At 66.1% G+C, this 18892-nt stretch overlaps 1 protein-coding gene across 1 annotated transcript in view; it reads left to right on the forward strand.

Moving 5' to 3' along the window:
* The window catches only part of NCOR2 (nuclear receptor corepressor 2), a 212555-nt gene that overhangs the window by 148142 nt on the left and 45521 nt on the right, over positions 1-18892 (forward strand). The window contains 2 exon segments of the mRNA XM_053901929.1: positions 10814-10956; positions 18222-18369. Coding sequence (XP_053757904.1) covers positions 10814-10956; positions 18222-18369 — 291 coding nt within the window.

Below are 18892 nucleotides of genomic sequence, written 5' to 3' on the forward strand. Positions count from 1 at the left end.
ACTCACGGAGCAACGGATGGCCTTTCTAGCGAGGGCCCTGGGCACACGGGGGCAGGCGAGTCTGAGGACGGTGTGGCCTCCAGGCCGAGCCGGGACGGAGGCCGCGACGGGGCTGTCTGCCCTGCCCCCCACCCTCCACCCCGGGAAGGGGGCCTGAGTGCGCCACCCTGAAGTTTCAGAATCCTGCCCGGAGCAGGCCCCTCCCCGCTGGCTCCTGTCTGGGCCCCCCCACCTTCCAGAGTCCCGGCCCTCGGGAGAGGCGCTGCCCTGGGAGGTGAGAGCAGCTCAGCAGGTCAGAGCAGGGCGCACGGGGGCCGGGCGGCGTCTCTGGCTTCAGGGCACAGGGGTGCCGTTTGCCCCACGGGGGGCCGCACTGTTGCTCTTGTCTGTTCTCTGTGTGCTTTGTGGTCCCAGCGCGGACGGCACCACTGAGCGCAAGAGACTTCACTTTCACGGAGACCGCGCGATTTATTTTTTATTCTCCTCCTCGTTTAATTCTGGCAAAATACGCAGAATGTAAAATTCGCTGTTTTGACCGTTCGAGAGCGTGTGATTCAGTGGCACAAGGGACATTCGCAGCCTTGTGCAGCCGTCCCCTCCGTCTCGTTCGGAGCGTTTTATCACCCCAGACGGGAAACCCCGTGCCCACGGGTTGTCACACGCAGCCTCTGGCGTCCGCCGACCTTTCCGTCGCGGTGGATTTGCCTGGTCTGGGCTCTCGCACGAGTGGCGTCCTGCAGGACGTGCTTCTGCGTCGTGTTCCCGAGGTCCGTCCGCTCCGTCGCGTGGGGGCCTCGCTCCTTTTTACGGCGGAGCTCTATCCCGCCGTGCGGACGGACCGCATCCTGTTGACGTGTTCGTTCATCCGTCGGCCGCTGCTCACGTGGTTGTTCCTACCTTTTGGCTACTGTGAACAGAGCTGCTGGGAACGTTTGGCAATTGTTCGTGAGTCTCTGCCTTTGGCAGTGATTGTGCCCAGGCAGCTCCCCCCCCCCCCCCCGCCGGCCCCGCCGGGAGTGAGGGGCTCCACGTGCACGCGCCTGGACCGCCAGCCCGTGCTCCCACGGCCCCTCACCACCCCCCGCAGCGTCTTCTGTTGTCACGGCAGCCCCGGCCCCGGCCGCCTCCCTGTTGCCTGGGAACCGGAGTCGGCCAAGTGGGCGGCTGTCCTCTCTCCCTCTGGGAAGGGCAGATCTGGGGACAGGGAGGTCGGCGGGGATGACTCACCAGCCGAGACGGGAGTGTGCCCCACCGTCTCAAGGTTGGGTCCTCGCGGCGGCAGTGAGCTCATCCTGGGTCCTGCCCACGGAGACGGAGACGGCGGCGCGAGAACCCCCCGGGGACCGCGCACGCCGAGGCCCTGCTCAGTGACATTTGTAATAATGCGATGAGCGCCGGCGTGCTCGTCTGCCGTGAATTACCACAATCTGGACAATTACTGCTCAGGGTGGCTGCTGACGGCTGTGTGTTCCCGGCGGCGGTGGGAAGGGGCGGGGTAGGGAGGCAGGTGCCGGCAGCTCCAGAGGCTCTTTCTCCGCCATGGGTGGGGGCGGGGGGGGGGCAGCAGGCTAGGAACGCTGTGGGGCCCCCTCCCCGCCCCTGTCTGGACCTCAGAAACCCAGGAAGGGACCCAAGAAACAGCTGCGCCGCAGGCAGATGGCACACACTCGTCCTCCTGCCCGTCCTTTCCATCGACCCTGTGCCTCACCCAGCGCAGGGCAGGGGTACCCGGAGATCAGCCAGCCCGGACCCTCCCCTGGGAGCCCCGGGAAGTAAGAAGCCAGCTGCCCCCGGGGCCTTGAGGGCACCGAGCCTGCCTAGAGCATCCCAGCAAACTGCCAGCGGCCTGGCCTTAACGCTTGAGCTGCGGAGGGCCCCCCGTGCCTAGAGAGAAACCAGACCTTCTGGCTCTGTGACCTCAGGCAAGTCCATCAACCTCTCTGTGCCTCAGCTCCCTCATCGGTATGGTGAGAACTCGAGTGTCGCCCACCGTGTGAGTTTCCTGGAGCTCTGCCATGACAACGTAGAAACGTGGGGACTTAAACACAACAGAAGCGCATCCTCCCACAGCTCTGGAGGCCAGAGGTCAAAGTTGAGGGCCGTGCTCCCTTTCGGGGCTCTAGGGAGGAGTCGTGCCCCGCCTGCGCCAGCCTCCAGGGGCCGCCTGATCCCTGGCGCTCCTTGGCTTGTGAGCACAGCTCTTCCGGCTCTGCCTCTGTCTTCACGCGGCCGTGTTCCCTGTGTGTCTGTCCACATTCCCCTCTTCTTACAAGGACCTCCCCCCCCCCCCCCAATCCAGGATGACCTCATCTTAATTTGATCGTATCGGTAGAGAGTCTTTTACCAGTAAGGTCACCTTTATAGGCAGCAGGTGGATATGAAATTTGGAGGGAACACCGTTCAGGCCAGTGCAGCCCCCAGTGTGGTTCTGCTGGGGCAAGAAACAAGCAGGCGAAAAACAGAAGAGCTTAGGGCGGTGATGTCGTAGGCAGGCCGAGTTCCCTGTCAACCGGCCCCTCAGCCGTGTGCCCTCGGCCTGGCCCATCTCTGTCTCGGCCTCGTTTCTCTTGTGCCGTGGCCACGTGGCTAGGACGCCATCCCCCAGGGGCATCACACCATACACGTGCGGGTCTTAGTATACAGCAGGCGCTCAGAGGTGGTAGGCCTGCAGTCTGATGCAGAGACTTGGGAGCCTTTCTTGCGAGTCCAAGTGCCGGCTCTGCCCCCTAGGGGTGTGTGAGCCTGAACAAGCGTCCGCTCCTCTCGGGGCCCTGGCTCCCTATGTGCACATCCCAGAAGTGGGCCGGAGGCACGTGACCTGCCAAGCAGCTGCAGAATGGCGCTTGGAGGAGGTTCCACCGGGCCAGAGAGGGTGCCCCGAAGTAGGGGCCCTGGGGCTGGCGCCCAGAGCACGACGCGATTGAGCGGCACCGTTAAGTACTTGTCAGCATTCCTGGGTGCAAAGAGCCGCTAAAGGCTTTGCGTGTATTAAAGTCACGTCATCCCGACCAGTTTTATGAAGCAGGTGCTGTTACGGGCTCTTTTATTCAGATTGGGACACTGAGGCTCACAGAGGTTCAGTGAGCGGCCCAAGGCCACACAGCTATTAATTGGCGGAGCTGGAAGTTGAACCCAGATCCTCGAGTAACAGAGTAGGAACGGGGCTGGTGTGAGGTGTGAATGAGTTAGTCCGTGGGGCTCGGCTGCTATCAATAAGAGAGCGATAAGGGAGGGAAAGCATCCCGGCCGAAGGAACAGCATGCGCAAAGGCCCTGTGGCAGAGGCAGCGTGGTCGAGTAAGATGTTGAAACGCAGAGTGACGGGGAGAGAGGGAAGAGGTGGAGAGGCCGCTGAGATCTGGGCCTTAGCAGCCGTGGAGGAGAGTTTGGCCGTTTTTCTAAGAGCGTGGGGAGGGAGTGGGGCAGCGGACACGGCAGCTGCGGGGTCTAGGCGGGCAGGTGGGCACCTTCCCTTCTCGTGTGCGTGCGGTCGGGGCTGCCTGCCCCAGAGCTCACACCCAGTAGGGACGCAGCGTGTGGAGGAAGCGGCCTCCCCGGGGATCGGGCGGCTCCGGGGAGCTGGCTGCCTGCCCCCAGGCTCAGCGCCATGCTGGGCAGGAGGGGCAGGCCAGGCGCTGGGCCGGGCCGGGCCGGGCCGGGCCGGGAGGCTCTAGCTCCCCTGGGAAAGGTCAGCCTGGCCTGGCTCGGAGTCTCGACCCAGCTGTGCGGGAGGCCCGGGGCTCTGCAGGCAGTGGCACACGCCGGCCCCCCGGCGGCGTCGTCGTCGCCGCCGCCTCGGTGGTGGGCGGGGCGCCAGCCGCGGAGGGGGCGGGGAAGCCCCTGGTCACGCCTTTCCGGACCAGCAGTGGGCGCTGGCCTGGCTCCCCGCTGCCAGCCCCTCCCTGGCCTCAAGTGGCCCGCCTGGCGACGGGAGAGAGAGGCCCGGTGAGCGGCCGGGGTCTCTGGGGGCCCCCGGCCGGGCCCGCGCCGGATGAGCTGAGGCGGGCCCCGGAACTCTCTCGGAAACTCCCGGCCCGCTGCGCCCGCAGGACTGGATCCCTGCCCCGCCCCCCGCTTTCACGGAGAGTGAAGGAGAAACCGCTAATGGCTTTGCACCTCCAAAGTGCTGGTTGTGCACACTGGCGGGTTTAATTAGTTTTTACGGATGAAGAGTCTGAGGTTCGGGGAGAGGGCGCGTGAGCCCCCCCCCGCCACGGAGCTCGGGAAAGCAGGCCCTCCCCCCCCACGCGTGTCCATCGCCGAAGCGCCCCGCGGCGGGGAGCACGGACGAGGGGTGGCGCGCGTGGCCCGCGAGCCCCGTGACAGGCAGTGTGGCGCGGCGGCTGGCGCACGGGGGCCGCTTCTGGGGACGGGGCCGCCCCTCCGAGGGGGCGCCTGAGGAGGGTGGACGCGTAGGGGTGGCGGTGCCGAGGGCCGTTGGAGGGGACGGACGGCGCGGCACCCCGGGGCCCACGCCGGCGAGCAGCACGCCCTTGGGCCGCTGCAGAGGTGGTGCCGCGTCTCGGGCCGGTTGCCTCCCGACTCGGAGGCTTCTGGCGCGTGGCGGGTTCGGAAGGAGGAGAAAGCCTGTTTCTGCGTGACCTCGTGGTGGGGGGCGGGCTCAGGGGGCAGAGGCTCCGGACGCCTCTGTTGGTCCTCGTCGGCCGCCTTGAAGACGCGGTGAGGCCCTGCCGGCCCACCTCCGCCCCCGGAAGGGAGAGGCACACAGCCGCGTCCAAGCCGGGGGGCCCCTCGCGGAGAGACACGCGCGGCAGCGGGCACAGTCGCCATGAGGCCTGTTTGCGCGCGAATTGTTCCACCGGGCGAGTTCTGCACGGGTGTGAACGTCCACGTGTGCACGCCCGCACAGGCACACAGACGCGACTTAGGTCCGGAGGGCTGAGTGAGGAGCCCCGGGGGTGAGCTCTGCGCCCTGCTCTGTGGGCAGACTGGGCGCTGAGCGCCTAACGTGGCATTTTGCCAGAGTGGCAGGCAAGGCGACGTGGGGTCCCACCCAGGTGATTTCTTCTCCTCCGAAGTGTCTGCTTGATCGTGTGTGAGGGGAAGAGGTTGCTGTTTGACATTCTGCCGATGACTCGCGCGGATGTGATGAAACCGGCTAACGTGGGCATCAGGGCTTATTCTTAAAAGCATAGGCGGAAGGGAAAAGGTAGGTAAGTCAAAGTTCAGGTATGAAGGTGTCTAGCCGGGCTCCTCGTGGGATTTCAGGGCTGGCCAGAGTTCTGGAAGCTCTGACATGCAGTCGGTGCCCGACAAGGCTGCCGGCTGAGTGGCTGAGTCCACATCCAACCCACCCAGGGCTTGGGGTTTCCGAAAGAAGGAAGTGCTATGACTCAGGACGAAGCCTGCCGGGAGTTTTTTCCTCTCCTTCGACAGTGTTTTGGGCAGAAAATTTTGTTTCACGAACCGGAGTTTCTTTTGGAAACGGCAGCTGGCAGGAGGGGTGTGGATGTGTCTCTCTTGCGGGCACCCTGTGCTCTCCATGGAGGGAACAGAAAGCCTCAGGGTAGGAAGGGGCTGGCTGGGGTTGGGGAGCCTGTGCCTTTCCTGGAAGGGGGGGCTAGCTTCCAGACGGAACAGCTGTGACATCCCCCAGAACCCTCCCCGCCTTGGGTATCGGAGCTCACCGGTGGCGGTGAGCTGGGGGTTCACAGACCCTCAAGGGAGAGCGCTGCCTGTGGCCGGGACCTGCAGAGGGAGCCGGGGCAGGGACATGACAGGGACAGGGGCCTCTCTGGGGGCTGAGTCCCTGCTCCCGTGACAACCGTTCATCACAGGCCCCTGCAAGGTGCATGGCAGGCTTCCCCCCGAGCTTGGCCAAGAGCAGACAGCGGCCCGGCCGAGCCCCCCACCGCCAGCACCCCCCCCCCCCCCCCCCCAGCCATGATGCTGAGCCGCCTCTCCTGCAGTGAGCCCTGCGGCCACCCACTGTTCTTCGTCTCTTTCGGAGCTCCAAGTGTGTGACTCAGACCTCCTGGCTTGACTTCCTGTCTTGGTCAATTTCACTTCCTGGTTCCTGCCTCCTGACTTTCAGAACGAAACTCTTTCCTTAGAAATTAGAAGTGGGGTCGGGGAATCCAGACCGCAGGGGACATCGGTACCATGTAGCCTTGGGGCGCAGGCCTGTGGGCACGGCCCTGGGCATAGGAGGTGGGCACTGCCTCGGGCCTCGTCTAGCGAGGGTCCAGGGCACGCCGCTGGGATAAAAACGTTCGGTCCCCTCCTCTCAGGAGCTCCTTCCCGAGAGCCCGCAAGAGGTGGCCGAGGTGGCGTGGGACATCTGGTGGGCCCCCACACCCAGACACTCACATGCCCGAGAGAGGTGCCCCGGAGGGAACAAAGTCTCGTGATGACAGGGCGGCTAGGACAGTGGCTTAGACAGACCGGTCAAGGAAGGCTTCTCTGAGGAGGTATCATTGGAGCAGAGGAAGACAGAGGCAGGGCTGTGAAAAAGCCGTGCAGGTCGAGGAAATAGGTAGTGCAAATGCCCTGGGTCCCGCTCGAGGGCTGGGCATAAAAGGTGCCGGTGGCTGGAGTGAGTAAGGGGACAGGTAGGAATCGGGCCAGCCGGTGGGCGAGGCTGGCTCTGCGGGGCCTTGCGCCACACCGAGGCCTTTGGGTTTTATTCTGAGAGGCCTGGGTCGCCATCGGGAGACTTTTAAGTAGAGGAGAGACACGACTACTGGATCGGCATTCTTAAAAGCTCACTCGGACCTCCCTGCAGGGTGTGGAGCGAGGGGCTTTGGCAGAACGTCCTAGATCCCGGACACGGTTGAGATCCCAGCATGAGGGCTGGGTGCACACGGGCTTCAGGGCTGCCTGTTGTTCCTTGGGTTTCCGTGGGCAGGACGTAGAGGCTGAGGGATGAAGGGACAGGCAGGTCATTGACCCTCGAGTTGGAGAAATCGGTCACGACCTGGATCTGGCTCCAAAGTTCAACCCCGTTAACTTTCAACCTCCCGGGAGCCGCCCACGACACCTCCAGCCACGACACCTCCAGCAGGTGTTTGTACGGGGGGGGGGGGGGGGGGCGGACGGCTCTGGTTGTCAGGGGCGTCCGGGAGAGGGAAGGGAGAGGCAGCCGTGGTCCCGAGGCCCTTGGGCGGCCGAGCGCCGCTCGGGGACCCTGGCCCTTCCCCTGATCCTCAGTGGTCGGAGGTCTCATCTCATCTCCTCCGATCCCGAGCTTCCTCCCGGAATCCTGAGCCAGGCCCGCCCACCCACAGACCGGCGGGTGCTGGGAGGCGCGCGCGGCCCCCTTCCTGCGGTCCCGGGGCCTCCAGGGGGTCCCACGGAGGGCCCGGCCGGCCGTGGCAGCATCGGGCCGGGCGGGGGGGACAGAGACCGCAGGTGGCGCTGGCGCAGGGGGATGACAGCGGAAGGGGCTGTTTGCTCCCCGTCTGCTGGGGTGGAGAAGCTCTGTTTTCCTGAACCCTCATCTGTTCTTACCGCTGCTGACGCCGCCACCGCCACGGATGGGGAGAGAGGGAGGGGGGAAGCGGGTGCCAAGTTGGCCCGCCCCTTCTGAACCTGGGCTTCTGCCACGCTCCCCCGCCCGCCCGCTCCCGCGAGCCTCCGTCTGGAGGTCACATTCAGCCCTGACGACGCGTCTCGCTGGGTCAGGCAGCAGGAAGATCGCGCCCGGGCGCGCAGTGAGGCTGCCCCGTCAGGCCCGGCTCTTCGGATTCCGCCCAGCGGGGGCGTCTGGGGACCGGGGGGCCCCCTGGCCCGCACCCCTCGCCGAGCGTCCGTCCGGGGCGCACTTGTGCCCGGAGGAGCCTCGGGCACCGTGCGCCCTGGTGACGCCTGGCACGGGGCGCGAGCACACAACTGACCGCTTCCCACCCCCCGCCCCCGTGGGGAAGGGCGCCTCGCGCACCCTCAGCCGCCCCGCCGGGAGGGGGGAGGCGGTGTCAGGACCGCCGGTAGGAGCCCCGGGCCACCAGGGGCGGGCGGTGTGGAGCAGCTCTCCCCGCCCTCCTCCCAGCCTCCGCCCTCCCTCCCCCGCCCGCCACCGCCGCCGCCGCGCCGTTGGACAGAAGGATGTGAGGCAGAGCTGAGCCGGAGCAGACGCCAGCCACAAGCCTGCTCCAGCCACAAGCCTCGCGGAGCCGGCACCGCGGCCGCCCGGCCTCCCGCCTCCCGCCTCCCGCCTCCCGGCCCGGCCTGCTGCTCCCAGCTCCTCCCTGGAGCATCCTCCAAGCCGGATGTTTCCGGAAAACTTGGCCGAGGGGGAGACGCAGATGAGAGGATGTGAGTGAGGCCCCAGGAGGGGCTCGGGGGCGGCTTTGGGTGCTGGTGGCAGGGACTTGGCTGTGGCCACCGGGCCGGGGACTCGGGAGTTTTGCACCCGCGGGGCCCCGTCCCCACCCTTTCTCTTGGGGCCCCTTCCCCCCTGCCTTTCTGGTTGTCGGGCTGAGGCTCTCGGGGAGGGAGGGCAGGACCCCGGAATGCTTGGGGCAGGCCCGGGGTGGTGGCGGTGGGGGGGTCTTGGTTGGCACATGCTCAGAGGCGCTGTCTCTGGGTGGACGGGCGTTGTGGGGGGCTATCAGCTGGGTCTGGTTTCGGTGGTGTCTAAGGCACGGTGAGGTCTACAGTGCTCGTCCCCGCGCCCGGCACCCTCCACCTGGGGAACAGGAACCAGAAGGGGGCCCCCTGGCCAGCACTATGAGGACACTCACCCCAGCCTTTCACACGGCAGCCAGGAAACCGAGGCCCGGAGAACAGAGGGGGTGGCTGATGTCGCACAGCACTTTCGAGGCAGGGCTTCTGGACAGCTGGTCCAGTGCTCCTTCGTGAGCCACCGCCGCCTCCGGGGAGGGCCGGGTGACCCCGCCACCCTCGTCAGCGCCTACTATTGCTGCTGCCACAAGTGGACCTGATCAGGACCCTGAACCCCCGCCAGCCTCCAAGCCACCTTTCTGCTTGTGTGCTGTTTGGAAATGTCCACCTCGCCAGGGTCCGGCTGCCCCCCGGGCCCTCGCTGTCCACCCCCCCCCCCCCCCCGCCTCACCCCATCCCACCCCAGCAGTCCCAGATGGGAGACCCGCCCTCTCCCGCCCGGGGTTCCGGCCCGACATGTCTGCCTGGGCTCTCTTGGCCCCGGCTGGGGAAATATAAATAAACTCGCGTCCCGTCGTCCTCCGCCAGGTTCTGTGGAAGTGGCAGCTGCTGCTGGCGCAGGCAGAGGGAAAGGTCAGGGGGCCGGGTTACACTTGATCCCATGCCCCAGCCCCCCCTCCGCGCCTGTCCTTGAGGAACCCTGAGGAGCCGCCGTGGGGCCACGTGGCCCATAGCCTCCGCGGCGAAGCAGGCGGCCTGTCGGGCGGGCACCCCCTCCAGCCCGCTGGGTCCCCGCTCCCGCGCGGCCCCTTGGCCTGTCCCCGGAAGCTCGTGAGTGGCCGTGACCCCTCGAGCCTCGTGGCCTCGGCAGCGGGGCTGACATGGAGCCGCGTCTTTGAAGGGCTTTGCAAACTGTGGGTCACTCGGCCACGTGATGTGGTGGTTCGTTGATGTTGTTTTTGTTGCAGCTTTATTTTTGTTAGAGCCTTGTACGTAGCAAGCAGTCGGCACCTGTTGGGGTGGACGGACGGACGGACGGACGGACGAATGACGGAAAATGCCAGCACACAGCCTGTTGGCTCCTCGTGCTCTGCACCCCTGCAAAATTCCAGTCTTCGCTTCCCTGCTTGCAGCTTGATTTGATTCAGGGAAAATGGCCTCAGACTTCGTTATGGGAGCTCTTTGGCCGTTAAAAGCCTCGCTCCGGGGCTCAGAGGCTGCTGTGCTCCCAGCAGCGTGAGTCAGGCTTCTTGCCTGCCGCCCTCGTGGGGGCCCAGTCCTGCCCCGCAGCCCTCGGGGGTCCGCAGCCTGCCTCCTGCCCTCCCTGCCCAGGCTGACCTGGCCGCACGGGGCGTGCCCGTGTGTGCCAGGAGCTCTGTGGGCAGATGGACTGAGACCTGGGGCCAGGCTTCCCGGGTGCGGCTCCCACGTGCAGGGAGGGGGCCGCGTTTTTTGCCGAGTCTGGTACTGACGGCTTTGAAACTAGAGGCGGGTGTGGGGTTGGGGGGGGGGGGGGCAGGTACAGCTCTGGCCTGGGTTTGTGCGACTGGAGAGAACTTTCTTGACCCAGGTGGCTTTGGGGCGGAGTCTGCCAGTTCCTGGGGACTTCTCCCCATGTCAGGAGTGTGTGCAGCTGTGAGAAGCTCACGGAGATGGGGCTCGTGTTTGGGGAGCAAGTCTGCCCCTAGCCCCTGAGCCAGCCTTGCGGGCCCCAAGTCCATGCTGGGCCTCGGGCCCCGGATGTGCCCAGTTAACCCGGGTCAAGAGGCTCCTGACTCCAGCTGACACCCCCCCGGACCCCACCCTCCCTCCCCTGCTCACGCGTTCCTTCCTTTTCCCTGGCCCTGGCCCGGTGCGGCCGGAAAACAGCCCTGTCTCCCGAGGCCTGAGGCCTCATCTGCAGCTGTGAGGGAGTGTCAGCGCCGGGTCACAACGGCCAGGGGAGGCAAGAGAGGTGGGAGCCCGGGCGGGGTCTGCGCCCCGGCCCCCAGGACCCTTGACGGTGGCCTTGGCGTGGGTGCACCCGGGGCGGGCACCTGCCTGCCCCTCCCGGGGCCGGGCCCCCACCCCCGCCTCTCCGGAGCCCCCTCCGCCCCCACCGTGTCCCCTTCCTGAGTCTCAGACCCAAGCAGGGAGCCTCAGGCCTGGTCATCGGAGCACTTTCTGCCTGGGGCTCCAGGCCGTGGGCACGGGCGCCCTGCCCGCCTCACCTGCCGCCCTCCGCCACACAGGTCTTCTGGAACACGGCCGGAACTGGTCGGCCATCGCACGGATGGTGGGCTCCAAGACCGTATCTCAGTGTAAGAACTTCTACTTCAACTACAAGAAGAGGCAGAACCTGGACGAGATCCTGCAGCAGCACAAGCTGAAGATGGTGAGCGCCCCCCCCCCCCCCTGGGTCCCCCGCTGCCCGCCTCCAGGCCCGCCTTGCCTAGGACACGGCCCCTGGCCTCATGCGTAGCGGCACCCGTGGGACGGCTGCGGGGACGATCCGTGCCATAAATCCCCGTCTGGGCGCTGGGACGGCCCCACGTGCCCGGTGCGCCCTCGCGGTGCCCCGCCTCCGCCGCCTTGCGCTCCCGGGTCCGACAGCTGGGGGGTGTGGGTCCAGCCGCTGACTCACTGGGGACTGCGACTGTCAGTGCATTGGAATGGCGGCCCAGAGGCAGAAGGACCCCAGCCAGCGTCTCCCCCACCCCCGTTTGACCTCACGGCCCTCAGGCTGCCCCGGGGGAGGGAAGGACAGGTGGGGGGGGCGGGGCAGCAGGCCCAGCCCTGCCCTCCTCTAGGCGTCCTGCTGCCCTCAGGCCTCGAGGGGAGGCCAGGAGCACAGAAGGGGCGGGCTCACCTCGCTGAGCGCGTAAGTGGTCTCTACAGAGAGGCTTGCTTCCTCCACAGCTGTTACTGTGAACTGAGGGCCAGGTGGGGGCAGGCTCTTCCCTCCTTCTCTCTCTCTCTCTCTCTTTTCCTCCCTCCCTCCCTCTCTCTCTCTTTCTTTCTTTCTTTCTTTCTTTCTTTCTTTCTTTCTTTCTTTCTTTCTTTCTTTCTTTTTTCTTTCCTTCGTCTCTCCCAACTGTCCTGTCTTTTCTTCTTTTCCTTTCTTTCCCTGACATGACATGCCACACACCGTCACCATTTCCGATCTGGGGAAACCGAGGCTCAGCCGACTTGGGGTCTGAACCCACAACTGCATGATCTGGGGACCCATGCCCGTGATTACCAGGCTGCGTATTTCCTTGTAGATACGAAGGTGTAAGAAGGGGGGCACGCAGCTGTCCTCCCCAGGGAGCCCTCGCCGGCCCTCCCACCCGCGGGTCAGGTGCCTCTTGCTGGGTATAAAGTGTGGCAGCCTGTCCCGGGAGGCAGCACTCAACTGCTCCCCCTGCAGCCCACTGGGGTTCAGAAGGTGAACCGACTGCCGAGATCGCAGAGCGGGGCGGGCAGGTCGGGGACGGAATCGCCCCATTTGAGCCGTGCGTGAGCGCTGTGTGGAACTTAAGGCCCCCCCCACCGGCCCCTCGAACGGGATTTTACTGCACCGAGTGTGTGAGCAGCTGCTGGCAGTTGGAGGCGGAGGAGACTCTGTCCGTGCCCCTGCGGGCAGGGCTGAGGCCGACCCTCGGTCTTCGGTTGGGCTCTCGTCCGTCCCCCGTTCCCGGTCGCCTGTGGTGAGGCCAGGCCACCCTCACCTTCCCCACGTCCTCTTCAGACGGTCCCTGATGCTCCCTGAGCCACTGGCAGTGCCCTCGTCCTGGAGCAGCTCTGCTTTTTCCCGGAGTTTCCAGGACTCTGGTGTTCGCAGGGAGGGAGACTCCGGGAGGGTTGAGGCCACACAGCACCTGTCCCTGACGCCTGCCGAAATCCTCGGGGCCCGGAGGGCGGCTGAGCCGGAACAGCCTGGAGGGGCTCATGCCGGGGGTGGGGGGGGTGGGGGGGTGAGGGGGGTGGCGGGCAGCCTCTGTGCCCACCGGCTAGAGATGGACGGGCGAGGGGGGAGGGTGGTTCCCGGCATCTCCCAGGCACAGAAAGACGTCTTTCTGCTCCCTCCCCTCCCCCTTCCCCTCCCCCTCGGCCAGCCCCTGCTCCTCCCAGCAGCACGGACACAGAACCAGCCGCAGCTCAGGCTGTCGGGTCACAGGCCTCCCCCTTCCCAGAGGTCCTCGGGGCACGGTCGCCCCGCACCCCGGGGACCCCAGGACTTGAGAGCACAGGTTGGAGGACCAGAGACCCCAGCAAGGTGGATGGTGCAGTGTGTGGGGTCAAGTCCCAGCTTGACGACTTGACGACTTGGTACCCGTGTGACCTTAGGTGGCAGCCTCATCCCACCGAACCTCAGTTTCCTCATCCCTAAAGTGGGGGAATAACGGCCGTTACCCAGAGAACTCAGGTGAAGACTGACTGGGTGACCTCCTGTGCAGAACTGGGTGCCTGCTCTGTGAGGGTGACCGCCCTGTCTCCCACTAGTGGCCTTAACACCCCCTTTTCTTTTAAAGTCGCTGACCCTCTGTCCTTCCCGGGGGCGTTTGGGGTGCTCTCTCTCAAATGGTGTGTGCAGAACAGCCATTGCAGGGGCTCTGGCCCCAGAGAGCTGCATTCTGATGCACATCTCGCCGCTTAGCAGCCGCGTGACCTCGGGCGAGCAGCTTGTCCTCTCGGCGCTCGGTTTTCCCAGCTCTGCAACGGGCGCCATACGCGCGCCCACCCCGAAGGGCTGTTGTGGCAGAGTCGTCTGTGAACGGACCTGAGGGCTCAGAACGGGGCCTGGCACGGGGCCGGCGCCCCGCAGGTGAGAGCTGCAGCCGGGGTGGCCCTCGTGGCCACCAGGTGCCCGGTGGCTGGGCTCTTGTGTCTCCCTGGGCGTCGGCTGGATGTGAGGTGCGGCTGCCCCCCGGGCCGACCCACGGGTTGGCCGCTCGACCTGACGAGGCCAGCTGGCGGCCCGGCGCAGCGCAGGGCTCCGGGCGGGAGGGCCCACGCCCCAGCCCCGCGGCAGCCTCAGCACTCCGCGCCCCCGTTTCCTCCTCCGTAAAGCGGAGGGGAGACCAGGCCCCACCCCAGGGCGATGGGCTCTCGGTCAAGGGCGGCACCTCACCCCCGTTGGCGCGGGGAGCCGTGGGCATCCCGCGTCCGTGCGCTCAGTGGGCCTTTCTTGAGCGCCCAGTGCGTGCCAGGCAGGCCGTGCGTGGGCTTCCCCTGCGGGTGGAGGAACTGCGCGGTTCCGTGGGGTCGGCGGGAGGCAGGCCTGGGCGCGAGGCGGGTGAGGCGTAGCTGCAGTGAGCGGACCGAGGAGGCCGCCCGCCCGCCTTGTCGCCCGACCCCGCGCCCTGGCGGGTGGGCCTCACCAGGGAGATGGGGCCGGGAGGCCAGGCCGGGGTGGGGGGGGGGGGGGGTCAGCTTCCCTTCGTGGGCCTGTCCTCCACCAGATGTGGCTCACGTGGGACTCAGCCGAGGGCGGTCGCGCTGGGTGAGCAGTGGACCGAGTACGTGGGACCCGTAGATGGGGGTCAGCAGGCCGTGTGCTGAGGCCAGCCGATGGGGAGCCTTGCCGACCACTTACTGGTGAGGAAGGGTGATTCGGGAATGTGGGGCTGGCTCTGGTTCCGCGCTGACCTCGAGGGAGCAGTGGAGGGAGCACGGCGAGCGGATACGGGGACCCGTCACGGGAGGCGGGGCTCAGCCCGGGTCCGTCCATCCTGCCGGTGGCCACCCGTGGCGCAGGGGTGAGTTCCCTGTCACTGTGGTATGCAAGCAGGCCTCACAAGATGCTGCTGACCTCCGCGACCTCTGCCTCCCGCCCTCCCCGGCCTTCCCCGGGCCTCAGGAGGAAGATACAGCCTCCTGGATCCCGAAGCAGCGGCAGCCGCCTCTGGCCACCGGCCAGGCCCCGCCTGGAGCTCAGGAAGAGATGTCACCCTTGGCCGGTGCAGGAAGGAGCAGGGGAAGCAGGGGGTCAGTGGGTGTCCCCTCCCGCTTTGCACCAGGCCTGGCCCGAGCACGGCCACGGGGCGACGTCAGCAGGAAGCAAGATGGGGCGGGCAGGCAGAGCGTGTCCCGGAGTTATGTAACATTTGGCATCGGGGACTTCTCCGAGGTTTTCCCTCCCCTCCTTCTGGCCGAAGGTTACCCTTTTCTCCCATCTGTGAATCCAGGCCCCGGGGCTCGGCTTCTGTGTTTCTGGCTGGCTGTCTGTCTCAGCCCAGGCCCCGCCTTGCCTTGTTTTCCTCCGTTGGCTGCTCTGTCCGAGGCTGCACAGGCCTGCGGAGGAAGACGGCCCGGGCAACCAAGTGCTACGACCTGGCCCGCATTCAAATCTGTGCCCCTCAACTCATGAGCCGTGTGATCTTGGGAGAGTGTCTCTGCCGCTCTGAGTCAGTATCTTTGTCAGGTTCGCTCATCTAAAGAAGCGGTTCCAGAACATCCATTCGGTAGGTGCTAGGCACGGTCCCAGGTGTGCCCTGGATGCGACCGAGGACAAAGAGGCTCTTAAGGAACCAATTCTAGTTTGCGACACAGAGGAAGACACGAATGATTTCTGGTTGCGGTCTGAAGGTGATAAGGTGACGGACATAGTTGAGAGTGATTGATGGCGGAGGGGCAAGGATTAGCTGATTGTGACAGGGTACTAGGGGAGGCCTCTCGGAGGAGGTGATGTCTGAGTGAAGCCGTGATTTGAGGTGAGAAAGTGAGTCATGCCACTATCTAGGAGAAGGGTGTCCAGGTCGAGGAACGACCCGTGCAAAGGTCCTGTGGCCGGGGCCCTCTAAGTATGTTTGCACAAGGAGGCTAGTGTGTTCGTTTCAGGGTGACCGAGGAGGGCAGGGGTGGATGAGCACGTTGGAGAGGGGGGTGGGGTCCGGATCTAGACGACGCAGGGCTGTGTGGCGTGAGGAGGGCCTGGGGTTTTCTCTCAGGGGTTTCAGGAGCCCCTGGAGAGTCTGAAGCAGGGAGCAGCGTGCCCTGGCTTGCGGAGCAGCAGCCGTGCGCATCCCGTGACTCAACGCGTGGAAGGCGCGTGGCACGTAGTAGGTGCTTAACGAACAGTGACCGCACTCGCTAATACGGCTCCGCCATGCAGCATCTCCTCCGGCACACGCACCTCCTGACTCTGGGGCACGAGGCCACGTGTGGAAGGGTTTGGTGTATCCCCCAGACGCTCCGTGAACCCCCGTCTCTCAGACCCCGTGCTGGCGTGTCCCGCTTGGCCCAGTGCGTCCCGGGCTGCCGGGCCTGGCGAACCCTCCCGGAGAGGCCTCGGGTCCCCAGGAGGACGTGTGTCCTGGCCAGACCCCCAGGAGCCCCTGTTCCCTGCGAGGCTCCCAGCGTCGCAGAGTCTCGCCCCCCCTTCCCCCCCACCCCCCTCCCCACCCCCAGGCAGCCTGCCTCACCCAGCCCGAGCTCATGAGTGAGTCCCTGTCCGCTAAAAATAGATGGGGGAAGAAGGGGGAACCCTCGGCCGCACCCACAGAACCCACATGCCACACAACTTTCTCGTGCCTCCGTGGGCTCCAGCCGCGCCTCGGGGAGAAGCTCGGGGTTTGGGGCCGGGCCGGGCCAGCCCCCAGAGGCCGGGGGATGGTGGAGCTGGGCGTTCCCACGATGGCCAGGGGACGCTCGGCAGGGTGGGGCCACGGCCCTGGCCTCTTGGTGACGGAAACCGTGACTAACGGGCAAACGGACGTTTTCCTTTTCCTCCCCGCGTTCCGAGCGGCTACGCTCAGAGGACCCCCATTCGCTCAGGAAGAAGGCAGGACAGGAAGCGAGCCCTCTCCCAGGCCGGGGCTGGGGTCTGGGGTCTGGGGACCCCTCCGAGGCCCGTTCCCAGCCGGGCCGTGGTGCGGGGCCGGGGCGAGCAGACCCTGCTGGCGCCTGGAGGTGGCGGGACATTTGCCCCGAGGGTGGGCAGCCTGTTCACATTTTGGGGCCGGGGGATCGGGGGATCGGCGGAGGGGAGTTGCATGAGTTTCCTGTTTCCTGTAACAAAGCACCACAAACTAGGTGACTTGAAACAATAGAAATCTATTCTGTCACGATCCTGGAGGCGAAAATCCGAAAGTGAGGTGTCCGTAGGGCCCTGCTCCCTCCGAAGGCTCCAGGGAGAAGCCCGCCTTGCCCCTGCAGCCTCTGGGGCGGGGGGTGGGGAGGGGCAGTGTGGGACGTCCTTTGGCTTGTAGACACATGGCTCCCCGGTGTGCGGCCGTGTCCAAATTCCCCTCTCGTACGGACTCCGGGCCCACCCTAATCTAGCGTGACCTCATCTTAGCTAACTACATGCGCGAAGAGCTTCTTTCCAAATAAGGTCACGTTCAGAGGTTCGGGTGGACGTGAATTCTGGGGCACGGTGTTCAGGCCGGCCTGGGGGGCTTCACTGAGAGCCGTGGGCATGTCCGGGATAGTGGCAGGTTGGTTCTCCTTCCTTCCTTGGAGACCCCAAAGGGCTCAGGCTGGGACCCTCCCCTCCTGTCACACCAGCTGTATGGGGACAGTCGTCCCCTCTTAGGAACCAGTCCACCCCCCTCTGGGGGTCCCTGGTCACCCCGAGACCCCAGCACACGCTGCCACCACACGTGCCCCAGCCCTGCCAGCTGTGTGTTTAAGCCCCAGACGCTGCCCATTCAGTCACTCAGGAAGTCGGCCAGCGGACGTGCTCTGAGCCTCCGCGGGGCGCAGCGTGGGAGGCAGAGACGGCCTCCCGGGGCGCCCAGCCCAGCGAGGTGCAGACGCGGGCTGCAGTGCGTGAGGAGTGGGTGCCCGAGTGGAGGGGTGGGCATCTGGCTCCGTGAGCAAAGGAGCCGGGCTTCCCGGGACCGGGGCGCCGTGTGGAGGGATGTGAAGGGCTCCGCGGCGAGAGCCTCCTCTCTGTTCCTCGAACGCTCGGCTGGGTCCCACCTCGGGGGGCTGCACCTGTAACGCCATCCTCCGGGGCCTTGCCCAGCCAGCTCCCGCTCCGTGCTCAGACCCGGCTCGTGTGGCACCTCCTCCGTGCGGCCCCCACCCTGTCTGATTCCATCCGCCCCGTGTCCCCACCTCTGAGTCTCTCCTGAAGGGACGGGCCCTTTGCCGCTCTCCCTGACTGGAAGGTCTTTGTGGGCAGCGGCCCGGTCTGCCTCACCCACCGTGGGTCCTCAGCCGCCGCGCGGCGCCTGGCACACAGGAGGGGTGTCTGGAAAGACCAGTGGGGTGAAATGACGGGCTTCCCAAGCGGGGCTCGGTGAGGGGCAGACGCAACACGCAAGGAAAGGTTTCCCTCGTTCTCTCGCTCCACACGTAGTGGCCGTGCCTGGCAGGTGTCCTGTGGGGTGCCCTGCACGGTCACTGCTTAGCTGGGCTAGCCAGAGGGGCTGGAGAGTCACAGGGGATCTGGAGGCACAGACAGTCCTTCCTCGCCTGTTCTAGAAGGATGTCAGGGCAGCGGACATACGTGCACCTAGGACTTGACGGACGATTAGAGCCCTCGGGAAAAATAACCACCGGCGTGCTTGGCCGCCGCAGTGAGACGTGGCGGGGGGGCGGGGGGGTCGCCTGGTGGCCACGTGGCCGGGATCGCTGTCCGTCGCACCTGTGGCAAGGCCTCAGGCACAGGGAGTCCCCGAGCTGACAGCTGAGGGCCAGGCTCTGACCGCCACCGTCCCTGTGCCCTAGGAGAAGGAGAGGAATGCGCGGAGGAAGAAGAAGAAAGCCCCGGCTGCCGCCAGCGAGGAGGCCGCCTTCCCGCCCGCGGTGGAGGACGACGAGATGGAGGTGTCAGGAGGGAGCGGGAACGAAGAGGACGTGGCAGAGGAGGCGGAAGGTGAGGGGAAGAAATGACCTGCCCTCCAACTGTCTGGGTTCTTCTGAGAAGAGGCTTGGCCTGCCTTGGGGGGGAGGCGCGGGGATGGTGGGATGCTGTTGCTTCCAAGGGCCCCCCTTTGTAAGATGAACTCCCCACCCCCCACCCCCCGGCACGACGCCCCTGAAGGCCCCAAGCCCTGCTTAGCTGGACGTCTCCGCCTCACCCGTCGCCTTCCTGCCCAGAGCCGACCCCGTTGCGGGTCCTCACGTTTCTGGCGAATGGAGCCTTTTGTCCTCCTGCCCCCCGGCCCGGGATGCCTTCCTGTCCCTCCTGTCCGCCTGCCTCTGCGTTCAGACCCCCAGGTTTCTGCCGACACGGCGAGGGAAGGTGTGAGTCACCTCTTGGCTCCTCAGGCCGGGCCCGCAGATCAACCCAGGCGCTCCCAGCCCACAGTGCAGTCGTCAGCCCGAACCCTGCTTCCCGGTTGAGAACAGAGAATTGCGCCCGGTGCTTACTGGAGACAACCGTGGTCGTCTCCACT

The sequence above is a fragment of the Panthera pardus genome, unplaced genomic scaffold (assembly GCF_024362965.1).
Source record: "Panthera pardus isolate Hobbes unplaced genomic scaffold, ASM2436296v1 HiC_scaffold_15, whole genome shotgun sequence".
In the NCBI taxonomy this organism is placed as follows: Eukaryota; Metazoa; Chordata; class Mammalia; order Carnivora; family Felidae; genus Panthera; species Panthera pardus.